We start from the raw sequence: 22,601 nt of genomic DNA on the forward strand, positions 1-22,601 counted from the left end.
ACAAAGCAGCCCTAAAGCTAGTGGAGCCAACCTCTTAAAGATTCCTCCTTACACATGTGAATCTTTGAATGGTGTAGATTATACTGGAATTGGAAAAGGTTCAGAAAAGGGCAACAAAAATTATTAGGGGTATGGAATGGCTGCCATATGAGGGGAGATTAATAAGAGTGGGATTTTTCAGCTTGGAAAAGAGACAACTATGTGGGATATGATAGAGGTCTATAAAATAATGACTGTGGAGAAAGTAAATAAGGAAGTTTTGTTTACTCCTTCTCATAACACAAGAACTACAGGTCACCAAATGAAATTAATAGGCAGTAGATTTAAAACAAACAAAAGAACATATTTTTTTCACACAATGCACAGTCAACCTGTGGAACTCCTTGCTAGAGGATGTTGTGAAGGCCAAGACTATAACAGAGTTTAAAAAAAACTAAAGTTCATGGAGGATCGGTCCATCAGTGGCTATTAGCCAGGATGGGCAGGGATGGAGTCCCTAGCCTCTGTTGGATCACTTGATGATTATCTGCCCTGTTCATTCCCCCTGGGGCACCTGGCATTGGCCACTGTTGGAAGACAGCATACTGGGCTAGATGGACCTTTGGTCTGACCCAGTATGGCCATTATGTTCTTATGCTAGAACCACTGTTCTAGCTCCTACCCCGCTCCTCCCTCCTGTATGCCAGCACAGAGGATGTTCCTGGGGGAAAAAGAGGCATGGTCTGTGAGTCCTCTGGCCAGTGCTCCCCAGCTGCCAGAATGGGATCAGATGGAAATGGTAGTTTCTTATATCCACTTCACACAAATGCAAATTATTGCACAGGATGCAGTACACTGAAGAATTGGGCCCAGGACTATACTGGAAGTCAAACATACCAAGAAGGTGACCATGTATAAGCTGGTTCCTCTTTACAGCATGCTTTTCTGTTTCTCCCTCACCCCCCTCCTTACTTGGTTTACAAGTTCAGCAACTATCCTCTCAGACAGTTAAGTTTCCCCTCTTTCCATCCCTCAGTTGCTTGACTTTGCTGAAGAGTGCTGCTTGATTTTATTTCATTCTCCTTTACACCTCCTGTGTAATGGTAGGTTTATTTTCATAGCCTAAAACACAGGCACAGCCAAGTCTTTTCTTATGATGGATAATTTAAGGAATTACAAGCTCTATGGAGCCTTAGTTTTTTTAAATTTTAATTTTAGTTACAAAGTTTCTTTCTTCATATGGAATTTGACACAACAATAACTACTACACTGAGGAGAGATTACACCTTCTAGGGCTGTTTCCCCTCTCTGTACCAACATGAACTCGCACTTCCATTAAATAGCTCCTACTAACATGGGCATACATGTCTAATTCCTTGGCACAGACACATCCTAAACTCTTCCTACCAATGTACCATTTACTTAATTTGCAGGTCAGATAAAGAAAATCCTAACACTTATCTTCAAAGAGTTAACCTTCTAAACTGAATCTGTTCTAAAGTTTATTAGATTGTAGTTGGAAGAAAATCTGTAATAGTTTGCCATGTTAGAACTGGAGGAGAAACATGTTCATACAAATAAATAGTATGAGTAAAAACCTGTTACTCCATGTAGAGATACATTCATTAATATTTTCCAAGTGAGTGAAATTGTTTACTGTGTAATCTCTAGTTTCACTAACAAGTACTTTTAAAAAAAAAAAAAAATCTTAGCACCAATAGAAATCTGGCTTGCACAAGGAAAAAAATTCTGTGCTGGTATGTGGGTTAAAGGGACAAGGTTGTCATTGCTGTACATGAAAGACCTCCTAATTAACATCTATCACATCTGGAAGTACAATATTCTTTAAAACCAATACTAAATTAAAAATAACCATAGCTGGGTGAAAATCTTTGAAATTTGCAGTTACAGGAGATGGTCTATAGGTACCAATGGGACCTATAGTAAATGAGGCGCTTTTCCTCTTCACTTGCTCATAGGTATAACTTGGAAGCCCAAGAATCCAATCTGGGGGACTCACTGTCTGTCCTGGCATCTGAGGCTGCTGAAAGCAATTTGGTTTGAGTAGTAGTAGGAACCCCTGTGACTGAGATGTGTACAGGCAGGACTCATCATTGATCTCCATCCCGTGAAGCTGTTGTCATGCTGTTCTGCACTAAATATTTGAAGACTTCAGTAGTGGCAGATGACATAACAAGAAGCCATGGTCTCAAGTTACAGTGGGGGAGGTCTAGGTTGGATATTAGGAAACACTATTTCACTGGGAGGGTGGTGAAGCACTGGAATAGGTTACCTAGGGAGGTGGTGGAATTTCCATCCTTAAAGGTTTTTAAGGCCTAGTCTTGACAAAGCCTTGGCTGGGATGACTTAGTTGGTGTTGGTCCTGCTTTGAGCAGGGGGTTGGACTAGATGACCTTCTGAGGTCTCTTCCAACCCTAATATTCTATTTGTTTTTTCTTGGTGTCTTTTCTCTAGCATTGACTCTTGTGAACAAACCTTTTCTCAGCTCCAGCCTCTTGACTTGCTGCCTTCTTCTCACACATCTGCAACAACTTTTGCAATGAGAGCTTTCCTGTGCCCTATTCTGCATGCAGTGCTTTAGCAACCTGCAGACGTGTGAAAGGCCACCTGTTACAAGAATGCCTCAGTCACCAGATCTCCCTTCTCCACTCAAGGGAGCCTGAAATGTGCAACTTTTGCTAGAGCTCCTAATCAATTGTTGTCTATGCAGCTTTGTTGTTCCAAGCTCCTCTCTCAGCCTCTTTATCTCCTCAATAGGAGTGTACTTTAGTAAATGCAGCAGAGAGCTAGAGAGTGGCATCTGTATTAATGTACTAATATAGATACTTTAATGAAAAAGGTTAGTCATAAAACTAATAAGTGTTCTTGCTGTCAGGCTCCATTGAAAGCCTCTTTGTTGAAAGGGTTAAGTGCTTTGACAAATCTCATAATGGAGTATGGTATCGGGTCAGCTACTGCCTCCCAATTCTCCTGTAGGGTCTGAAATTACTTTTACAGACCAGCACCGTAGTGCAAGCCTCTCTCTGTAGATACAGGTTCTGAGACTCACTGCTGCTAGGATTTTTTGCGGAGCCATGTAGACATACTGTCAGCATCCAGGGTCATTAGCCATACCTTTCTTCTAATTAGACTGTTGTGAAGTAGAGATCTAGATGAAAACTTAGCCAGTATCTATAGGTCTCATTTTTAAGTACTGAATACTTCAAACCCCAACATTTTTTTTAAATTTAGATTTCTTGTAGGGATTTAACCCAGGAGAAAGTGCCAGTGGATAATGGAATGACCTCTTTTACCTAGCAACAGATGCCCCATCAGTACAAGAGTTCCACAAGTCAGAATATCATTTAAACAACATCAAGGCTGAGAAAAACCTGAAAGTTCATTATATAGGCTTTGCATACTCTTTAAGCTTTAGACATGGGGAGAACTGTCTAGGACAGAAGGGAAAGGCAAGTAAGTTTTAATGCTGATAGGATCAGCATTCATTTCCCTGCTGGAAATTCAAATGTTAAAATGGAGAAGAACATACAGTGGACAGACATCTTTGAGCTAACACTCCTTGCCACAGTATGGAGAGCGATCCCTGTAAAAGAAGGGAGCTTCACAGACTCGGAAGAAGAGGGAAAGAATGGGTGGACAGCATTTCCTCATTCTGTGCAACTCCACTTGCTATGAAGGTATGTCATGGTCCTATGTTAGACAAGGTAATAACACAAGAACAGGAATGAATGCATCACTTTTGTCCAGTAGTGCTGCAACAGTTTTTTATAGTGGGGGTGCTGAAGGTGGAAACCATGTATTTGGGTTGTTGTTACCTTTACGGTAAGGAGTGCGACCACACCCCTAGTTCCAGCACCTATGCTTTCATCTGCAAGTTTAGTAGAGGTTTGGCAAGTATCTTGCAGTTTAAAGTTTTGAGGGTTGTTGGGTGTTTATATATAAAATGTGAGTGATTACAACATAGCAGGGCCTTGAGAATTGGTGAATATCACAGTTACAGGGCTTGTTGCACCTCTGTCACTTTTCTGGTCTCTGTGTACACTCCCTCAGATCTTGGGTAAAGGCAGGAGACCTATCTCAGGGGAGTTTTACAGACTGTTTTCAACAGTCAAGATGCCTTTCCTTTTTATCCCTCTGTATGTTTCTCTCTCAGTACACAACCCTTTTCCTAATTGCACCTTATGGTGAAGTGGGACAACCCTTGCAGATTATCTCCTTGTGGTTCCCTGGCTCTGTTCTCTCCCCACCTGGCACCCAGCAGAAGAGCTGGGAATGGGAGTGGTTGGTACTCCATCTATTATTCTTTGCAGATGTAATGGCCCATAGAGGATTGTTACAGCCCTGAGACTGCTTAGTTGCACCAGGACCAGAATTTACAAGACAGCTTAAAGTCATCTTCGCTTCCCTCCTGCTCATCATTTCCTGAACCCAAAGTAGGAAAGGTAGAATAGAGAATCCAGTCTCTTGGGGTTTTTAATGCAGATGTTAAGTAAGATTTTATATTACTACAGTCATGTAGTTCCTTCCACACTCATTTAATATCCTGTTGATTATAGATGACAGTCTCATTTATCAGTGACCTATCAGCTTACTTAGAATAAAAAGGACATTATGAAAGAAAAAATGGCTGAGGAAGATTCCAGCTGTCTGGGTATCTAGCAATAATAAAGCAGATCTGGACTTGTTAGCTAATTACTACAAAAATGTAGCAAACATTCATAAAGGAGAAACCTGTTTCCAGAATTTCAGTTGCACTAAATACCAGTAAATGTCATATGATTAAAGGAACTTGGCCATAGGCTCTCAAGAGACATCCAGCTATTTGGTATTCATACATGCTTTCTTGTGTATTATTACTTTAAAAAAATTAATATATTAAGGCCAGAACGGACCATTATGATAATCTGTTCTGCCCTCCTGTATAACACAGGCCATAGAACTTTCCCCAAGTAATTCCTAGAGCATATCTTTTAAGGAAAAAAAAAAAATCCCTTTTTGATTTAAAAATTGTCAGTGATGGAGAATCCATCACAACCCTTGCTAAATTATTCTAATGGTTAATTACTCTCGGTGTTAAAAATTTACACCTTATTTCCATTCACCTCTCTCTGTTTTTAGGCTGCATTTAAAACAGAACTTGTAACTTAATATTTATATTTAAAAATAAAGTTACAAGTTCAAATCCATGTTTCTCTCAAATCACTGTTCAGGGAAATAAATAGCAAATAAATTGAATGGACCATTTTGGATTTAAAATATTCTAATGTTTGATCAGTTCACAAATACCATCTTTATAACCCTCAGGGAACCATTAATCACAGTTGTAATTAACCAAAGCTAATCTTTGATTATATCTGAATATCAGAATCATGAATACTTTACTTTACTGTTTACAGAACCCTCTGAGGATCTTTAAGCCTTTAAAAATGTTTCTATTGTTACCTAGTTTATTCAGAACTTTAAAGCAGTTCCATATGAATCTGAACTATGTGACAATACAGTCCTATCACCATTGCACTTTTCCTCCTTCTCTCCTGTTGTTTTTGTGTGTGTTTGTTTCACTCATTTGTTGCATTTTTGCCTTGAATTATATTTTAGGCTTTCTGCCACAGGGATTACATCTATTTATGTGTCTTTATTAGATCGAGACTGTGGCATCTAGGTGCTGCCCATAATACCTGTAATTAATAGCTTTAGGAATGTTAATCTATTCAGCCTCTCACAATACCCTATGAGATGGAGTAATATTACCACATTTTATAGGTGAATAAATAGAGGTATAGACTGGTACAGAATACCTTGCCCTATGGTCAGAAGTCAATGGCTGGACCAGGAACAGAACCCAGAACGCTCAACTTCTAGTTCTGTACTTTTACCTCTAGAGTATACTCCCTTTCTAACAATTTAATTTGAACAGAATATCATAAGAACCAGGTACTTGTGTACTAACAGGAAAAATATGGTCTAATTGTAGTTCTGTATCTTTGATCTATAATCATTTTACTCTTAATATGATACAAAATCTTTAGAAGGAATACAGATACTAAGAATAATTTTACAGAATGCTGGGAGATAATTTTCCAAACCATGGGCCCATTTCTACAAGCCTTTCTCAGCAGAAGAGTCCTATTGAAGCCAGGCTCGGGACTGAGTTTTAAGTTACTATTGAAAAATATCATTAGATTTAAGAGCACAGTTAGAGAATAAAATCTTTTAAGGCAATAGCTTTATACATTAAGAATATACTCAGCAGACAGTAACATCTGATGGTGTAGCACACAATTTAAAACATTAATGGATATAGTGTGGATATGCATGATTTCTATAAAGCTACCTTGTAAATACAAAAATGTAAATCTCATGTGATCTGTCCTTCATTTTAAGATTCACAGACATAATTATTTTTTTTTTAGCAAGTACAAGGGATGATTATTATTAGCATCACTAATAGGGTCAGGAGTTAACATTAATCAATTGGTAATTTACAATGTTTTTGACATGGCATGAAAGCAAAAGTAAACAACTTGCATTAACACTTCTTTAGTTGTACGAACAGAAGACTTCCTGATATTTCAATTGGAAACATTGGGATGAAATTGAAGAGGCCAGATACACTGATTTATAGCATTTGAGGATCCAGACTGACTTCAGTCTAGATTTTTGGAACTATGCTGGTTTACACCAGTTGAAGATTAGTCCCAAGGGTTTGTGTATGTTTGTATGTGGTGGAATTCTGGAAACTCCCAAAAATTCTGGAATTCTGTACATAGGTTCAGGGCTAGTTTTAGGGTCAGGCAACCCGGGTCACTGCCTGGGGTAATGGGTTTGGGGGGCACCAGGCTCAGGATGCTGTAAGTTATTCAGAAATTTAACAAATGGAGGTGGCACCATTTGGTCTAGGGCTGGTCCTGCATGGGTTGGGGAAAGAGAGGGTGAAAACAAAAACACCCCTGCGCTGGAGCATATTGTGGGATTGTAGCATAAACCTTCTGTGACCAGCTATTTCCTTCTGTGAACAGGAATAGCCTTTTGGCCCTTCACCCTCTGATCAGAAGCTCTCACCCATTGGATCTGTTAGTGGGGATCCAATGGCCTATGCCTACCCCAATCCAGCACTTCCTGCTACACTGGCCAATTCAGAGCTGACATGAAGTCAACTTCATTAGCATGCAGGAGTTCTCCAATTGCTCCATCTGCACTCCTTGTCCACAGAATGTCTCCAGGAAACTTTTTTAAGAGGGCCCTCCCTTAATGGGTTAATGTCACCATCATGCACTTCAACAATTAAATCTAATTCAATCATTGAAGTGTGTGAAGCTCGACTGCAGGAATGGTTGAATGGATTCTTTTAGGACAGCCCCCACTTTTAGGAAAGGTCACTCTCCAGCATTGGGCTTTGGTACCTCCATGTGACTCCTTTGTCCCTTTGCAGGAAGTGCTAGATACTTCAGAAAAACATTTCCTGAAATCTAGCAGCCCTGTCTTTTACTGTTGATGGCCTTAAAGTTGCAGCCAAAAAGGGCTGGTCTATACTACCATGGTAAATTGATTTAACTTACGCAACTTCAGTTACGTGAATAACGTAACTGAAGTTGACGTAGTTAGAGCCACTTACTGTGGTGGCTATGCTGCACTGTCAATGGGAGAGTCTCTCTTGTCAATTTCCCTTATGCTTCTCAAGGAGGTGGAGTACACAAATGGATGGGAGAGTGCTCTCCCAGCAATTTAGCGTGTCAGACCCACTAAATCAACACTTGCTGCATCAATTGCAGTAGTGTCAATCTACCAGTAAGTGTAGACATGCCCAAAGAGACATTGGGCCAGATCCCCAGCAGTATCTGTGTTTCTTCTCCTCCCGAGAACGTGCCTGTGAAGGAAAGATCCTGTGGGGCCTAGGTGCACTGAATTTAGGGCCATAATGGAGCAGTGCAAAGCTGCCATAATGAGGCTGAGGATTGAGATCACTGATTCCACTATTGATTCTGGATGTGCACTGGTGGAAATAACAGAGCCTGGTTCCTTGTGAAATTGTTCTTCAGCATACCATCAACAACTTTGTCTTTGTTCCTGAAAAGTAGAAATGGAAACAGTTACCTATATCTTAACTTGATCTCTAAAGAGCTTCAATTTCCCTTGGTTTATGAATAAGCCATTCAATCTATGTATACTTTTTTACGCTCTCTCTTCTGTTCATTGTTGAACAAATTATCTCAGTGAAAGGAGTCCTTTGTTTTGTTTTCAGTGGGGTGTTACCAGAATTCTTTACTTTTGAATGACTGAGAAATCAATGACCTCAGCAAGGGGTAACTGTAGTTCAGCAACTGACACATTAATGTCAGTGTAGCAATGAAATGGAAAGAAAAATAACCAATTCTAAAATAGTTGCTACTTTTAAATCAAATGGACTTATCTATTTCAATTTTATAGCACTCAGAGGGTGAATAGTTTTCTAGAAGCAAAATGAATCACAAAGCTTTTCTACTGAAATTCAAGATGGCATTTAAACACATTTTTTCAAAGTATAGTGGTAGTCAGAAGCTCTTCAATATTTGGTAAATTTAAAATACATGTAAAACCTCATTGTAGCTCTCAGATGTATGAAGATCTACATTATGATACGTGATATGACATCCAAATTTTACTAAGTCAGGCACTTATTGCATCACTGCTGTATTTAGACACTACTGTTACTGGTAACACCTTCCATCAGGTCCATCATGCTGAATAATGAATCACATGTTGAAACAAGATCACAGAGCTGCAGGGGTAGGAAAAGAGCAAAGTTGTGTGTGACTTTATAGAATCGGTGGTTACATAATTCTTACTGCAAATTGAGGTCACTGAGCAGTAGGCAAAGGTAAAAACATGGATGTGGTAAAAGCCAGCTGCATGGAACAGGGATTGTAACAGGATGATGGATGCTTTAGATACTTGCATGGTAAGAGATGCCAACATGTACAAAATGTGGATTTATTTCTGGTTCACTGAGGTGGGGTTCCCAAAACTAATAAAGACTTTGCTCTTCCCTCATAATGAGTTATCCATTCTTAAAGCGAATGGGGGGAGAAGAAGAAAAATGTGCACTTTTGACACACACACAGTGTAATATAACTTCCACAGTTCAAAAAAGAAATTCAGAGTTCACTTGAAATGTGTACTGAAATACTCATTTTCTCTACCATAGTGTTCTGAGATCTAACAATGGAGCTCCAAATAACATGCATGGCAAGAGCTTGAAATTGCCTCCCTGTTTTCTAAAGCAGCCACTGTTAGTAGGGTTGTCTGACCTCAGTTCATCACTTATCAAGAATACAGCAATGCATTAGATTTTGATTTATTCGTCTATAAATAGTATTAAAGGTGAGGTAAGATTAAGGCAGTCTTATGCTTCCCCATGATTGAAATCTTATTTTTAATTGCTTATAACATTGCCAAGCTTCAACAGTCTGGGCTGAAATTTTACATGCTATATATCTGCCTCAGCCTGACTTTAATTTCAGCCAAAACACTTCAGCCATTTCCAAGATCAAAGCTGGGGAGGGAATACATTGTTTGACCCATAATAAAAAAAAAATTCGGGTGACCTTTTTCTTTGAACAGTGGTAGGGCTCCCATGCTTTGAAGCAGTGAGTTGAAATTTAGTTGGAGTGTGATCTTTTGCAGTGCCCATGAAAATGTGCCCGAATTTGATGAGTTTACAGGTCTTTGGAAAAAACTGCAGTTTGCACATGCTTAGAGGAGTTAAAATCTAAGAAGACTCTGTTCTCACCGAACATGCTTGAGCTTCTCACAGCTCCTAGTGCTGATCAGACTCTGCAGGCATCATCCCTACAAAGCAACTGAGCATGCTCCAGCTCAGGGCCATGAGGTAAAGCTGGGCTTTCCCCGAACTGGATGCTCCAAGCCATGGTCGGGCTTGCACTGAAACTGAGGGCCAGGAGCTTGATCTCTCCTGTGCTCACAATGACTCTTCTACTGGCACCCAGCAGTGTGGATGAGGGATTTGCTGTTTCCAAAAAACCAGTACACCCCAGTTTACTAGATCCACTGGATCACTGCTCCATGTAACATATAGCACTTAGATATGTTTATAGTGAAATCAAGTAAAAGTTTATTTAATGATAAACAAATAAAGGGGGAAGGGTCCCAGAGCCCAAGCTCCAGCCCAAGTCTGAATGTTTGCACAGCAGGGTGTATCTCTGCAGCCCAAATCCCACAAGCCTGAGTCAGCTGACCCAGGCCAGTCACAGCCACGTCACAGATCTTTTATTCTAGTGCAGACATACCCCAAGTCTCCAATACATTCTTTGCATGCCTTTCTTTGTTGCAGTTTCACTCTAGACTTATTAGCAGATAGACGGTACTATGTATCTGATAGTTGTCTCTCATAAAACCCTATATTTAATTCATGCTCTCAGCTCACTTGCAGGGATTCAGTATTGCCAAACCCACACATTCAGAAAATGAGTTCAGCTTTAAAATCATGAGATTTTTAAAAATAAAAAATGTTGGGTTCTTTTTATTTGCCTTCTAATGTTTGCACCTTTGGAATACACTTGGATCACATTTCCAAGCTTTTCCCTGCAACCATAATCACTAGAAATTTTTTTCTAAATGAAAGCTGAGATTCTCATGTAATCAACTGAATCCAGGATCTGGTGCTTTAAGAGAAATGCCTAATATTGTGATTCTCCTGATAAAATTATGAGAGCTAGCAATACTAGAGATTGCAGTGAATAAGGAGGCTAAAATAGTCCAAGAAACATTGAACAAAATTTTGAGATTAAAAAAAAAAAAAGGTTGCAAGTAGGGCTATTAAGCGATTAAAAAATTAATTGTGATTAATGGTGTGATTAAACAATAATAGAATACCATTTATTTAAATACTTTTGGATGTCTTCTACACTTTCAAATATATTGATTTCAATTATAACACAGAATACAAAGTATACAGGGCTCTATTTATATTTGTTTTGATTACAAGTACTTGCACTGTAAAAACCCCCAAAAGAAATCGTATTTATCTATTCACCTAAGACAAGTAATGTAGTGCAACGTCTTTATCATGAAAGTTGAACTTACAAATGTAGAATGATGTACAAAAATCTCTGTATTCAAAAATAAAACAATCTAAAATTTTAGAGCCTGCAAGTCCACTCTGTCCTATTTCTTGTTCAGCGAATTGATCACAAAAACAAGTTTGTTTACATTTGCAGGAGATAATGCTGCCCGCTTCTTGTTTACAATGTCACCTGCAAGTAAGAACAGGCATGTTCTTATGGCACTGTTGTAGTCAGAGTCCCAAGATATTTACATTCCAGATGCACTAAAGATTCATGTGTCTCTTCATCTTCAACCACCATTCCAGAGGACATGCGTCCATGCTGATGATGGGTTCTGCTTGATAACAATCTAAAGCAGTGCGGACCGACGCATGTTTGTTTTTATTATCTGAGTCAGATGCCACCAGCAGAAGATTGATTTTCTCTTTTGGTGGTTCGGATTCTGTAGTTTCTGCATCGGAGTGTTGCTCTTTTAAGACTTCTGAAAGCATTCTCCACACCTCGTCCCTCTCAGATTTTAGAAGGCACTTCAGATTCTTCAACTTTGGGTCAAGTGCTGTAGCTATCTTTAGAAAACTCACATTGGTATCTTCTTTGCGTTTTGTGAAATCTGCAGTGAAAGTGTTCTTAAAATGAACAACATGTGCTGGGTCATCATCCAAGACTGCTATAATATGAAATATATGGCAGAATGAGGGTAAAACAGAGCAGGGGACAGTTCTCCCCCTAGGAGTTCAGTCACAGATTTAATTAATGCATTATTTTTTTAACAAGCATTATCGGCATGGAGGCACGTCCTCTGGAATGGTGGCCGAAGCATGCAGGGGCATATGGATGTTTAGCATATCTGGCACATAAATACCTGGCAATGCCAGCTACAAAAGTGCCATGCCAATGCCAGTTCTCACTTTCTGGTGACTTTGTAAATAAGAAGAGGACAGCATTATCTCCTGTAAATGTGAACAAACTTGTTTGTCTTAGTGATTAGCTGAACAAGAAGTAGGACTGAGTGCACTTGTAGAACATAAGAATGACCATACTGGGTCAGCCCAAAGCTCCATCTAGCCCAGTATCCTGTCTTCCAACAGTGGCCAATGCCAGGTGCCCCGGAGGGAATGAACAGAGCAGGTAATCAATTGCGTGAGTTAACTGCAATTAATCAACAGCCCTAGTTGCAAGTCTGAATATTGAAGATGCTATAGGAGATGGATCAGATGCTCTAATGAGGACAGGAATGCTCATAATTTGTAATTGCCTGAGACGCAACCAAGATTTCATGAAAGTTATAATGCATTTGAAAGGACAAGGAGGTAACTGATAACCTCTCCTGATGTAAATCTGTTACAAAAGCAATTCCTGATTTTCCCTGTTCATTTTACTAACCTCTCCCCAACATCAATTTTTAATTTAAAGTTGTTCTAGAGAGAAGAATGTTCGGTTAATTTTTCTAAAACCTGCATCTATTCATATTCTCTAATCCAAGTATCCTTTTTTAAATATTCATTTAAGCAACATTTTAACCGTTGCAATCAATTTACATGCATATATTTATGACACTGGTTCAGTGTTTGCTGAACTACAGCTGTATCTTAGATATAGTTCACAACATTAGAAATGCACTGTAATTTACTTTAACTTATTAGTTTCTCTTTTGCTTTCTGTTGGATGTCTGAAAGTTTGTACATATTTTTTTTTTGTAACATCTGCTACAATCAAACACGTGCATTATAATATTTTATTCTTTAAAATCTTCTTTAATTTCTCTTTTAATAGAAAGAAGGAGAAAAAGATCACAAAGTTCGCTTGGCAGTTGGAAATGGAGTAAGGAGTGATGTATGGAGAGAATTTTTAGGCCGATTTGGTGACATCAAAATGTGTGAGTTTTATGGGGCTACTGAAGGAAACATTTCTTTCATGAACCACACTGGGAAAATAGGATCTGTGGGACGTACTAATTTCTTTTATAAGGTAACTATTTAATATTTTATTTTAGAAGGAGGGTTGGGGATAAAAGTGATTCTTAATTCAGTAACTAGATCAGAAGAAGTGAGGCTAAAGTCAGTGGGAGTGGAGGATGCAAAATCAAGTCCTAAGTCTTTTGATCTAGTTACTGCAGGTTTAACTGACACTGTTCAATGCTCCCAAAATCATGTGTATATAGTGCTCTCACCTGTGCTAATGGCAGCACCAGTGGGATTTTTTTTCCCTTAAAATTTCCTAGCATAGACAAGGTCTAAATGAGTGAAACTCCATCATCCTGAAAGTTTCAAGAAAGTTCTGTTCAGTTCTGCATTCTAAATCTTTGTTACTAGGCAAGAGCCTAGATTACAATTATTTAATGCATCACAGATTTATAACCAGTGAAATATATGTACAAGATTGAAGACTGGGAGGTATACCTGCATGCTCTCTCTGCTCATCAGGAGTCTGTAGATGCTTGTATGTCTCAAGTCCATCTACTTCCCAGTCTTCAAACTTTTATTTTCTGGGTCAGAGCCTGGTGTGGAATTGGAGATCAAGTACTCTCCACTCCATGTTACCCTATCTAGACCCAGGGATATTTTGCCAGGAGCTCCTTTCTGCTCTATCTTGCTGTGTGGCTTCAACTACTCAACTGTGGAAGAACAATATCTACGGGCAGCATGGCTTCCTGGGGGTGCCTGCAGTACTGCCAACCCCAAGCTTTCAAAAGTCATGAGATTATTTTTAAAAACAATACATTTCTATTTTTCTGAAACTTTAAGGTGCGCTTGCTTCATGTTTTGAAGCTTTCCACAACCATGAGGACGCAACTTTTTTCATAATGAAAGCTGGAATTTTCATGCAATCCGATTCCAACACCTGGGGCACTACGAAAAACACCAAAGATCATGAGACTTGATAAAATCATGAGAGATAGTAACACTGGGGCAGTCCATAGAAACAGGCCCTTGGTTTAGAGACTTGCACGATTAAGAATACAGTTCTCCATGGAGTTAGTAGGACAGTAATATTCAGGGCTAGGGTTTCAAAGAATACACTTATCATACACTAATGTACAAATATTCAGCTTAAAATAATAAATCTGAGTAATAATAATAATAAAGATAAACTACTATATCATCTATAATATCTTGATTATGGGTAAAGTGACTAGTGCAATGAAATTTACAGTAATGCATGACTAACTCAGTGTGGCCATTTTACCTCAAGTTGGTTTTCCATACTTCTAAATTTAAAAGATAAAAAGGACACTAATATATTAGCTTGACTGGAACAAAAGTATGATATACAGGAATGCTAAGAAATATTTCCTGTCCCCAGTCACATGGCCAAGTCAGAGTTACAAAAAGTTCATACCCCGTCACATGGCAAAAATCAAAATCCACCAAGTCTGTAACATTTATTTTGTTACTTTAGATTAAAACTGGAAAGATAAATCAAATTTACTTTTCACTATTTACTGCATGGTGCATGTGTTGGCATTTCACTCAGCTTAAACAATAAAATATGTGATTGGGAAGAGGGAGGGTCGCTCACATCACCTGTATCATCCCTTCCCTGCAAAATAGGAGGTGAGGAGGAGTTCTGGAAGTAGGTGGAGAGTGCCTTTACAGTTGTATGCTGAGGTCAGCATAGAACTTGATCATCCAAGCCCACACGGGGCTCCCCAACCCCATTTTAAAAGGATCCTGAAAAGTTCAATTTGGGTGGATCTCTTGAACTCTACACTATGCTCACAGGCTTAGTGGCACGCAGCCATTCTGTACTAAGCCTCTTAACATTGTTAAAACCAGTGGAACTTAACCAGGCTTGGTGATGGTGGGATATTTTGATAAAAAACATCTCTAGTATAGACAGGCCTGGAGGGTGAATTCCTGGGTGACTTTTATGGAAGAACCTAAAACTGCTTCTACAGAAGGATATTGCAACAAAGGTGAGATGCCAGAATTAATTAGCCTTTAAATATCTGTTAAAATCCGTGGGCCATATTGTAACGGCCCAGTGCAACAAGTTTTCTACACACTGTATGTAATCAGTCGCTATAGTATATGGAGAGAAACGGCAAAAAAAAGTTATCCATGTAAATAGTTCAGATATTTTTTTAAAAAGAGTTAATCTGAGGGTATGTCTTCACTACCCGCTGGATCGGCGGGCAGCAATCGATCTAGCAGGGATCGATTTATCGCGTTTAGTCTAGGTGTGATAAATTGACCCCCAAGCACTCTCTCGTTGACTCCTGTACTCCAGCGCCATGAGAGGTGCAGGTGGAGTTGACAGGGGAGTGGCAGCAGTTGACTCACCACAGTGAAGACACCATGGTAAGTCGATCTAAGTATGTCGACTTCAGCTACGTTATTCATGTAGCGTAAGTTGCGTAACTTAGATCGATATTTCCCCCCCACCCCAGGGCTAAGTGAATGGATGAAACTATTATGAATTGGTTTGGACCCTAAGTGTAGCTCTTGAGACAGGCTGCTGCTGATCATGTTGGTAGCACTTTTAAAGTTTGGCTGCCCTGGCCTCCTGGAGTACTATCAGCGTGACTCTTACACATCTTACTTTCACGTTGGATCTGTTCCCATTTATTGGGTGTTTTTGTGTGGTGACAAGCTGTAAAATTATAAAGGAGTATAGTCATCTCATAGTTTGAAAGTTGTGAGCAAACAGCTTAATAAGTGGTTTTTTGTGAGGCTAAGTGACATTTGAGAAAGCTTCTGAATCTGGACAGACATGTTTATTGCTATCACTACCTCTTTAAAGTCTGAATAAATTCATTTGAAGCTAAGGTCAACTGAGTAAAGCTGTATCAATTACACCACTGATCAGTGTAATGTTAATATTTAACTTTTTGATGGTTAAAGTCAATGCATTGTAAAGCAGACTTGAGTAAAGAAAAGTAAAAACTGCAAGATGGGTACTGAAGGTTTAGTCTTTCTGTTTCCCTTTATTAACTGTTAGGACTTTTGTATAGAGATGAAACCCATAGGATTTTATAGAATTTACTCTAAAACCCTACAGAATTTAATAGAAAATTAGATAATTTGTCTCTAGTTTTTTGAACCATCCTGGGTAGATATTCTATAGCAGGGATAAAATTTTCTATTAAATTCCATTGCTAAATAACTCTACAGAAAGACTGTCCTTTTTATAATAAATTCTGTTAGACTTTCCCATACAGTTCAGTAGGGGAAAAGGTGGAGGGGTTCTTTCTTTATATTGCGTGAGAGATTCTTCCACTCTCATTGGGTTCTTGTTTTTAATTTTATTTTTTGTAAACCCCTTCCTTCACCCTCCCTCAAGACCTAGTGTCACAACAACCATCTCCCAGTTAGAAAACGACAGTAGATGGATCTTCCTGTGGATCCTGTTAACATCATTCCTTTAAATGGCTGGAGAGATTTGTCTCTAAGAAACTTGCATCCAAGGGTTTAGATAATTAAGTGATAGGTGTCTTCTTCAGAATTTCTACTCACTAGACAGCCAATTTAACCTTATACTATTATTGAGGCCCAGTCCTTCTCTTCTTGAAATCGAGAGCAGCACACCCATAGTATGGAATTTTAAAAAGCAACTAAATATTTAGCAGCATAAATCCCATTGATTTAGAATAAGACTTGTGTTCCTAAGTCACTTTGGCGCATTTGAAAATTCCATCTGTAATCTTTGGTTGGTTCAGGATCAGGCCCAGAGTTGTTATATTTCCCTCTGTGCCCTTCCATCCCCCAACCCCCCAAGTATTTAAACCATGTAAGGTGTGGAATGTTGTTTTATATTTGTTTCATACATTAATAAAATGGTACTTTTTATATACCCAGAAAGGAAGATTGATACTTTTTCTTGAATATAAAGTAAAGGTGCTATTTGTTCTCCTCTGTGGTTTAGTCATATGACTTGAATTAGCCACTATACACTAGAAATAAGGATACTGCTGCAATCCACATTTTAAAAATTCTGTTAATTTTATTTATTTATTTTTGCAACTGGATAGTGAATGTCTACAGACATTTCTGCTGTAAATTCTAACCGGTTGGCATTACTGTGCCCTATCAAAGTATCTATCTAATTTGATAATATAACTGTGAAATCATCTTCCCTCACCCTTTCTCAAAAATGAAAATGTAAAGAATGCAAGACCTCTTATGAACAGGAAATGGCCGCTCTGCAATTATTCTGCCTTCAAAATTAGTTTATATTGTCTTTTTAAAATACTGCTCAAACTCTTTCTTCTCCAGAAAATAAACCTGCATTAAGGGCTAGATTCACAAAGAAAATTAGGTATCATGATACTGAATGTTGATGGATAAATAATTAAAAAATTCAGAGTACAACAGCTTCAACAGGAGAAACTGAGGGAGCCCCACATCAGAATATCCTAGACGAGGGCATTCACCTGAAAGGTGGCAGATCCCTGTTCAACCCTTTTTCAGCCTCAGATGGAGGGGAGACTTAACTGGAGATATCCCAGATGACTACCCTAACCACTGGGCTAAAAGTTGTGAGGGACTTTCTCTCCCCCATCTCCCTTATTTTGTATGAGATTGCCTATTAGGGGCCTGATCCAGTAGCTGAGGTCGGAGCTTGCTTTCTAGATCAGGCCCCGCAGGTGAATTAGGTGGAGGAACACCTATCTACCTACTCCTGGTTTGTGAATTTATGAGGACTTAGGCATTTGGATGCCTGCCGTGCAGTTGCAGTGCTTATGCTCAGAGGTAGAAATGTCAGTGCCCAGGAAACTTTACTGCAAAAATTTAGGTGCTGAGCGATTTTTAGGTTCAGGCCTACAGGGTTCAGGGGCAGCTGAGCAGGGTTTTGTGAATACCTGTGGGACCTGATTCTGGGATTTAGGTTCCTGCAGTGGCAGGCGCCTAAGTCCTTTTGTGAATCTAGTCACTAGTGCAGAGGCACAGGATCTTTGATTTAACTACACTGGCTGCACTTGAATACTTCAGTATTTTCCAGGTGTTTTGTTGGGTCTCATATGGAAGACAAACCTATTTGACACCTCAAGAGAATGACTGGGGAGGAATTCTGAAGGGATATTCTTGCACATGCTTCCTCTTCCAGAACCCTGTCCCCTGGATTTTTCTACAGTGGGACGATCCAGTCCAAAATATGTACACTTGTCTCCACCCCCTCACCTCCCAAGCCTCTCCAAAATGATGCTCCCTTTCTCTTTGAAGGGAATATTTCTTGTGGAGCCACATTGCATGTTTGATTTTTCCCTGTGATGTATAAAATACTAAGACAAAGCAAGAATCTACAAACTAAGGGCCTGACCCTACATCCCTTACCCATATAAGCAGGCCTACTGAAGTCATCTTAAAATGGTCATTCCCTCACTTCTCTTTCTGCCACATTCCTGTTCATAACAGCGGATAGCTCCCCACTCTGTTATGGCACTGGTACTATTCACCTGAGTAAGAGTCTTTGGTTAGACTTCTCTCAGCAATGGATGAAAAAAAAGCAAAAGGTAGGAGAGGGCAAGAAGGAATGAATGTTACAAAAGTAAAAGGTCACTAGATGTGGTTTTTGTTACTTTACACTCTTTCCTCTGGATTTAAAAAAAAGTATGGGGGCAGTGTCTGAACTGCAGGGGAATGAACATTCACACTGCTCCTTTGTTTTGGTGTTTCTGATTGCACTGCAGTTGAATACTGATTGATACAAATAGTTTCTGAATCATAATACCCTGGGCCAGTTTCCTTGTATACCGAGGGGTTTCCTAAAAACAAACAAACAAACAAAACCCTTACAAATCACTGACTGGCAAACACTATATTTCAGAAGCGTAGATGATGCCATGGTTTTATTCCACTTTGAGTGTCACTGGTTGGACATCTCAAAGCGTGACAAGGAGAGCGGCTATGACTTTGAAAAGTGTGTCAGATGTGACAGATTGGAAGCTAGCTGAAAATCATTTGAGGAAAAACATGTTTGTGGTGTATACAAGAGGCCTCATTGAGTCCTAATGGTTATTACACACCTTTCTGCTAATACGGTTGTGCTGGTGGGAGCAGACAGACATAACTTTAAGTGATACATAAAATCCAAGTAGGGTAACTGAATACACACATGCTACTTCTCTCTCCCATGAATGGGAAGAAGAGAGCTTCTCAGATACTCTCTGAGATCTCATTCCCTAAATTGGAATTAGGACAAGGAGAGAGAAGTTGAGGATGGGAAAAGAAAATCACGTATGAGCACGTTTGCAATGGGCCTTCTGTCTTACCCCCACCACACCCAGGAATTTCTCTTTCTGACTTCTACCTGTTGGAGGCTCTAGTGTCTTTTCTCACTTCATTGCCTTTCCATTCACACTGAATCCGGTGCAAAACAATATTAATAGAGAATAGGTAGAGATTTTTTAGGAAACCCCTCAGTATTCAAGGCTTTTCCCTTTTAAGGCTCTTCCTCCCAGATTGGTATGCCTTACAGGTGTGGTGGGGTAAGACTGCCTGAGCTCAAAGCAGCTTTTTAACCCCTTCTTGCCTTGTGTGGGGTTTGCACACCCCATCACAATAGGATATAAAACCTCATGGTTGCAAGCATAAACCGGCCACTTTGTGGGGATAGAGGGAGAAATAGGAAAACATATCCCCTATGGACACTTTATCTCATAGCTATCCACAGTAGGTTTCCCTGCATCTTCTTCTGATGCAGCTGGTACTGGCCATTATCAGGCAGTACACAGAACTATATGGTTCACCAGTCTGATTCAGTATGGCAGTTCCTATATTTGTATGTTGAAGTGATGAGTGTGGAACAGTATCTAAAGATTAAATACAGACAGATGAGACAGCAGATGCTAAAGCTGGCAAGACTGGTATAGGCTCCCAAGATAATGAAAGCGAATTTTCTGTCACTAACTGCCTTCTCCTAAAGCAAGGAGGCAAAGACTAATGTGTGATTGATGTTCCACTTGCCAAATTATAGGTGATGCAAAAGATACAATGCTAGCAACCAGAAAAGCTAGTGAGAAGACAGAAGTAAATGAATTAATATTGATAGTGATGATCTTCTGTCAGCCAAATCATATTTTATTATATTTTCAGTTGTGTGAAGAAAAGGGTGAATGCTGTAGTAGTGTGTCATGTATCCAAAGAGCCACTGGATGTGAGATGCTAACTGGAAAGTGGTGTTCTTGTCTAGGAATAATTTAGTTTATTTGTACTGTGTAATCTCTAGGTACAGTGGGTCCGGTTGATGTGTTTGAAGGCACAGTTACTCAGTCCATCTGTATAAACAGATTTTTCAAAAACAAGGATGTCTATATGTCTCATGTGAATAGAATTAATGCAGTAGAAAATGGGAGCCTATATCTGCTAAGGAAACAAAATTTGCAGAAGCCTCTGAACAGGAATGCACACAGCAGCTTCAGACCTTTTATGCATATATGATTTGTGTGATGCATAAGGAGTTAGGCATGAGACTCCCATTAATATTGATCAAAGATGCATGGAAAAGACACTCCACATTACCCTTAAAATGTACCCCAGGCTTCAAGAGAGAAAATGCAACAGGAGTGAGGGGAAAGAGAACTCATACGTCATAAAAAGTGGTAACAGGGAGTACAAATACTATCTACCTAAAAATCAGCTTCTAAAAATTTGTATTCAGAACTTTGCATGTAACATTTTTTTTGCCAGTGTTTTAGTTTAAAAAAAAAATTGTAAAGGCCTGAATCTTTCTCCAGGACTCATTCTGTGTAATACCTTGTTTTGTTGTTCTCCTAGAAATCAGTAGGACTGCTTGCATGATAAGGCACTACTCTACATGAGAATGGATGACAGAATCAGGTGCTAAATTAATAATTTAACCTTTTATTCTGATGGAAAGCTTGACTGTGGCAATCAATCAAAAAACATTGTAGCATTTTGTTGAGGCTTATTGCCTTTCTTTCACAGAACAAACTATTTCAGAACTGACCCAATTCTAGTGGAGTTTGTTTTTTGTTTGTAATCTTAAAATTTAAAACAACAGAACAGGTACTTTTTAACATGACAAGAAAACTTCATGTCAAGTTTTAGCTGAAGCAGATATTTATAAGCCTCTGGAAATCAATATTAACAGCACAAATGCTTAATGCGTTTATCAACAGTGTTACTACAAGCTTCTATGATCTTTGCCTGTTCAGCAAAGGTTAAAACATGTCTGAAGATTAGTACCACTGCTGCTCTTTTAACAGTGAGGTTATTCACATAGCTTTTGACAAGCATGGTCTAATACTGCCCCTATATTCCAAAATATCTTACTGTACCAGTATTTTCTGGGTTAGCACCAAATATGTTCTTTGCAAGGCTTTTTTTTTTTTTTAAATAGTTGGTCCTGTCACTGGCTAGCCAAATCACGAAGAGAAACAATTTAGCCCAAACAGGGTTAAATAGTGTTCAAACTCTGTTTTCATACATGGTTCAGAGTTCATCATAGATAAGGCCTTGTCGTTATGAAACATAGTTAATGTATAAAGAAAAGGAGGACTTGTGACACCTTAGAGACTAATAAAATTAGGGTGTGAACTAAAAATACAATAGCTATTCTGCACTAGATCCCCATGTGGACACACTTACTCCACACAAAGTGGATTAACCTAAAACAAATGAAAGCACAGTTTAGGCTGTGTCTACCCTGAGGGAGACAGAAGTGTGATTCTCAGCCCAGGTACACACGCTCATCAAGCTAGCATGAATATAAATAATGCTGTAGCCCTGGTAGCACAGGCAGCGGTGGCACAGCTTAGCTACCCGTTTCAGGTGGGCTTGTACTTGGCATGGCTAGGTTGTGTCTCTGCTGATGCTCCCTGTGCTATCATGGCTACTGCTTTAGTACTATTTATACTCGCACTAACTCTCTTCGACCTCGCACGAGGATGTGTAAGTGAGCTGGGAATCACACCCCTAGCTCATAGTGGAGAGGCAGCCTTAGTAAGGAACAAGCATTCACATTGGGAACTCATGTGGAATAGCTATTCTGGGCTATTTCCCTGTGCAGACAAGTGTACAAATGTAGCAGTTTGTTTTATAAACATCTACCAGGGTATTCAGCAGTAGATTTCCTGTAAAATTTCCAGCTGACAAACCAAACCAAAGGCAAAAGCTGATACATATTTTTACTGGTCCACTGTGAGTTTAAAATATAATAATTTTTAAACAATTTTAAAAACGTATTTGAATTGAAATATTGTATTTGAAAAAGCAATGGTGTGACATTATGATGATACTGTTAGCTAGAAAAAAAGATGGTCCTGTAGTTAGGGTATTAGCTTAGCACCTAGAAGACCCAGGTTCAATATCTTGCTTTGCCCCATGCTTTCTGTGTGACTGTGGGCAAGTTACTTGGCCTCTCTGTGCCTCAGATCACCCGTTTTATAGATGGGGATAATAGCACTTCCCTACTTCACAGGGGTATTGTGAAGATAAATGCATTAAAGATTGTGAGGTAAGATAAATGCATTAAAGATTGTGAGGTAAGTACTTTAAATAGCTAAATAATATCAGAGCAACATAATCACAGGGCAGTGGTGATACAGAGTATGGTCAGATTGCAATTTATCTGGTT

General features: G+C 39.1%; 1 protein-coding gene across 1 annotated transcript in view; it reads left to right on the forward strand.

The window, feature by feature from the left end:
* SLC27A6 (solute carrier family 27 member 6) overlaps window positions 1–22,601 on the forward strand; it is a 51,385-nt gene that overhangs the window by 17,759 nt on the left and 11,025 nt on the right. Inside the window, exon 5 of the mRNA XM_077816365.1 lies at window positions 12,837–13,031. Within this exon, the coding sequence (XP_077672491.1) occupies window positions 12,837–13,031 (195 nt within the window). The remainder of the gene's footprint in view (window positions 1–12,836; window positions 13,032–22,601) is intronic.

This window comes from Eretmochelys imbricata, chromosome 5 (assembly GCF_965152235.1).
Source record: "Eretmochelys imbricata isolate rEreImb1 chromosome 5, rEreImb1.hap1, whole genome shotgun sequence".
Lineage (NCBI taxonomy): Eukaryota > Metazoa > Chordata > Testudines > Cheloniidae > Eretmochelys > Eretmochelys imbricata.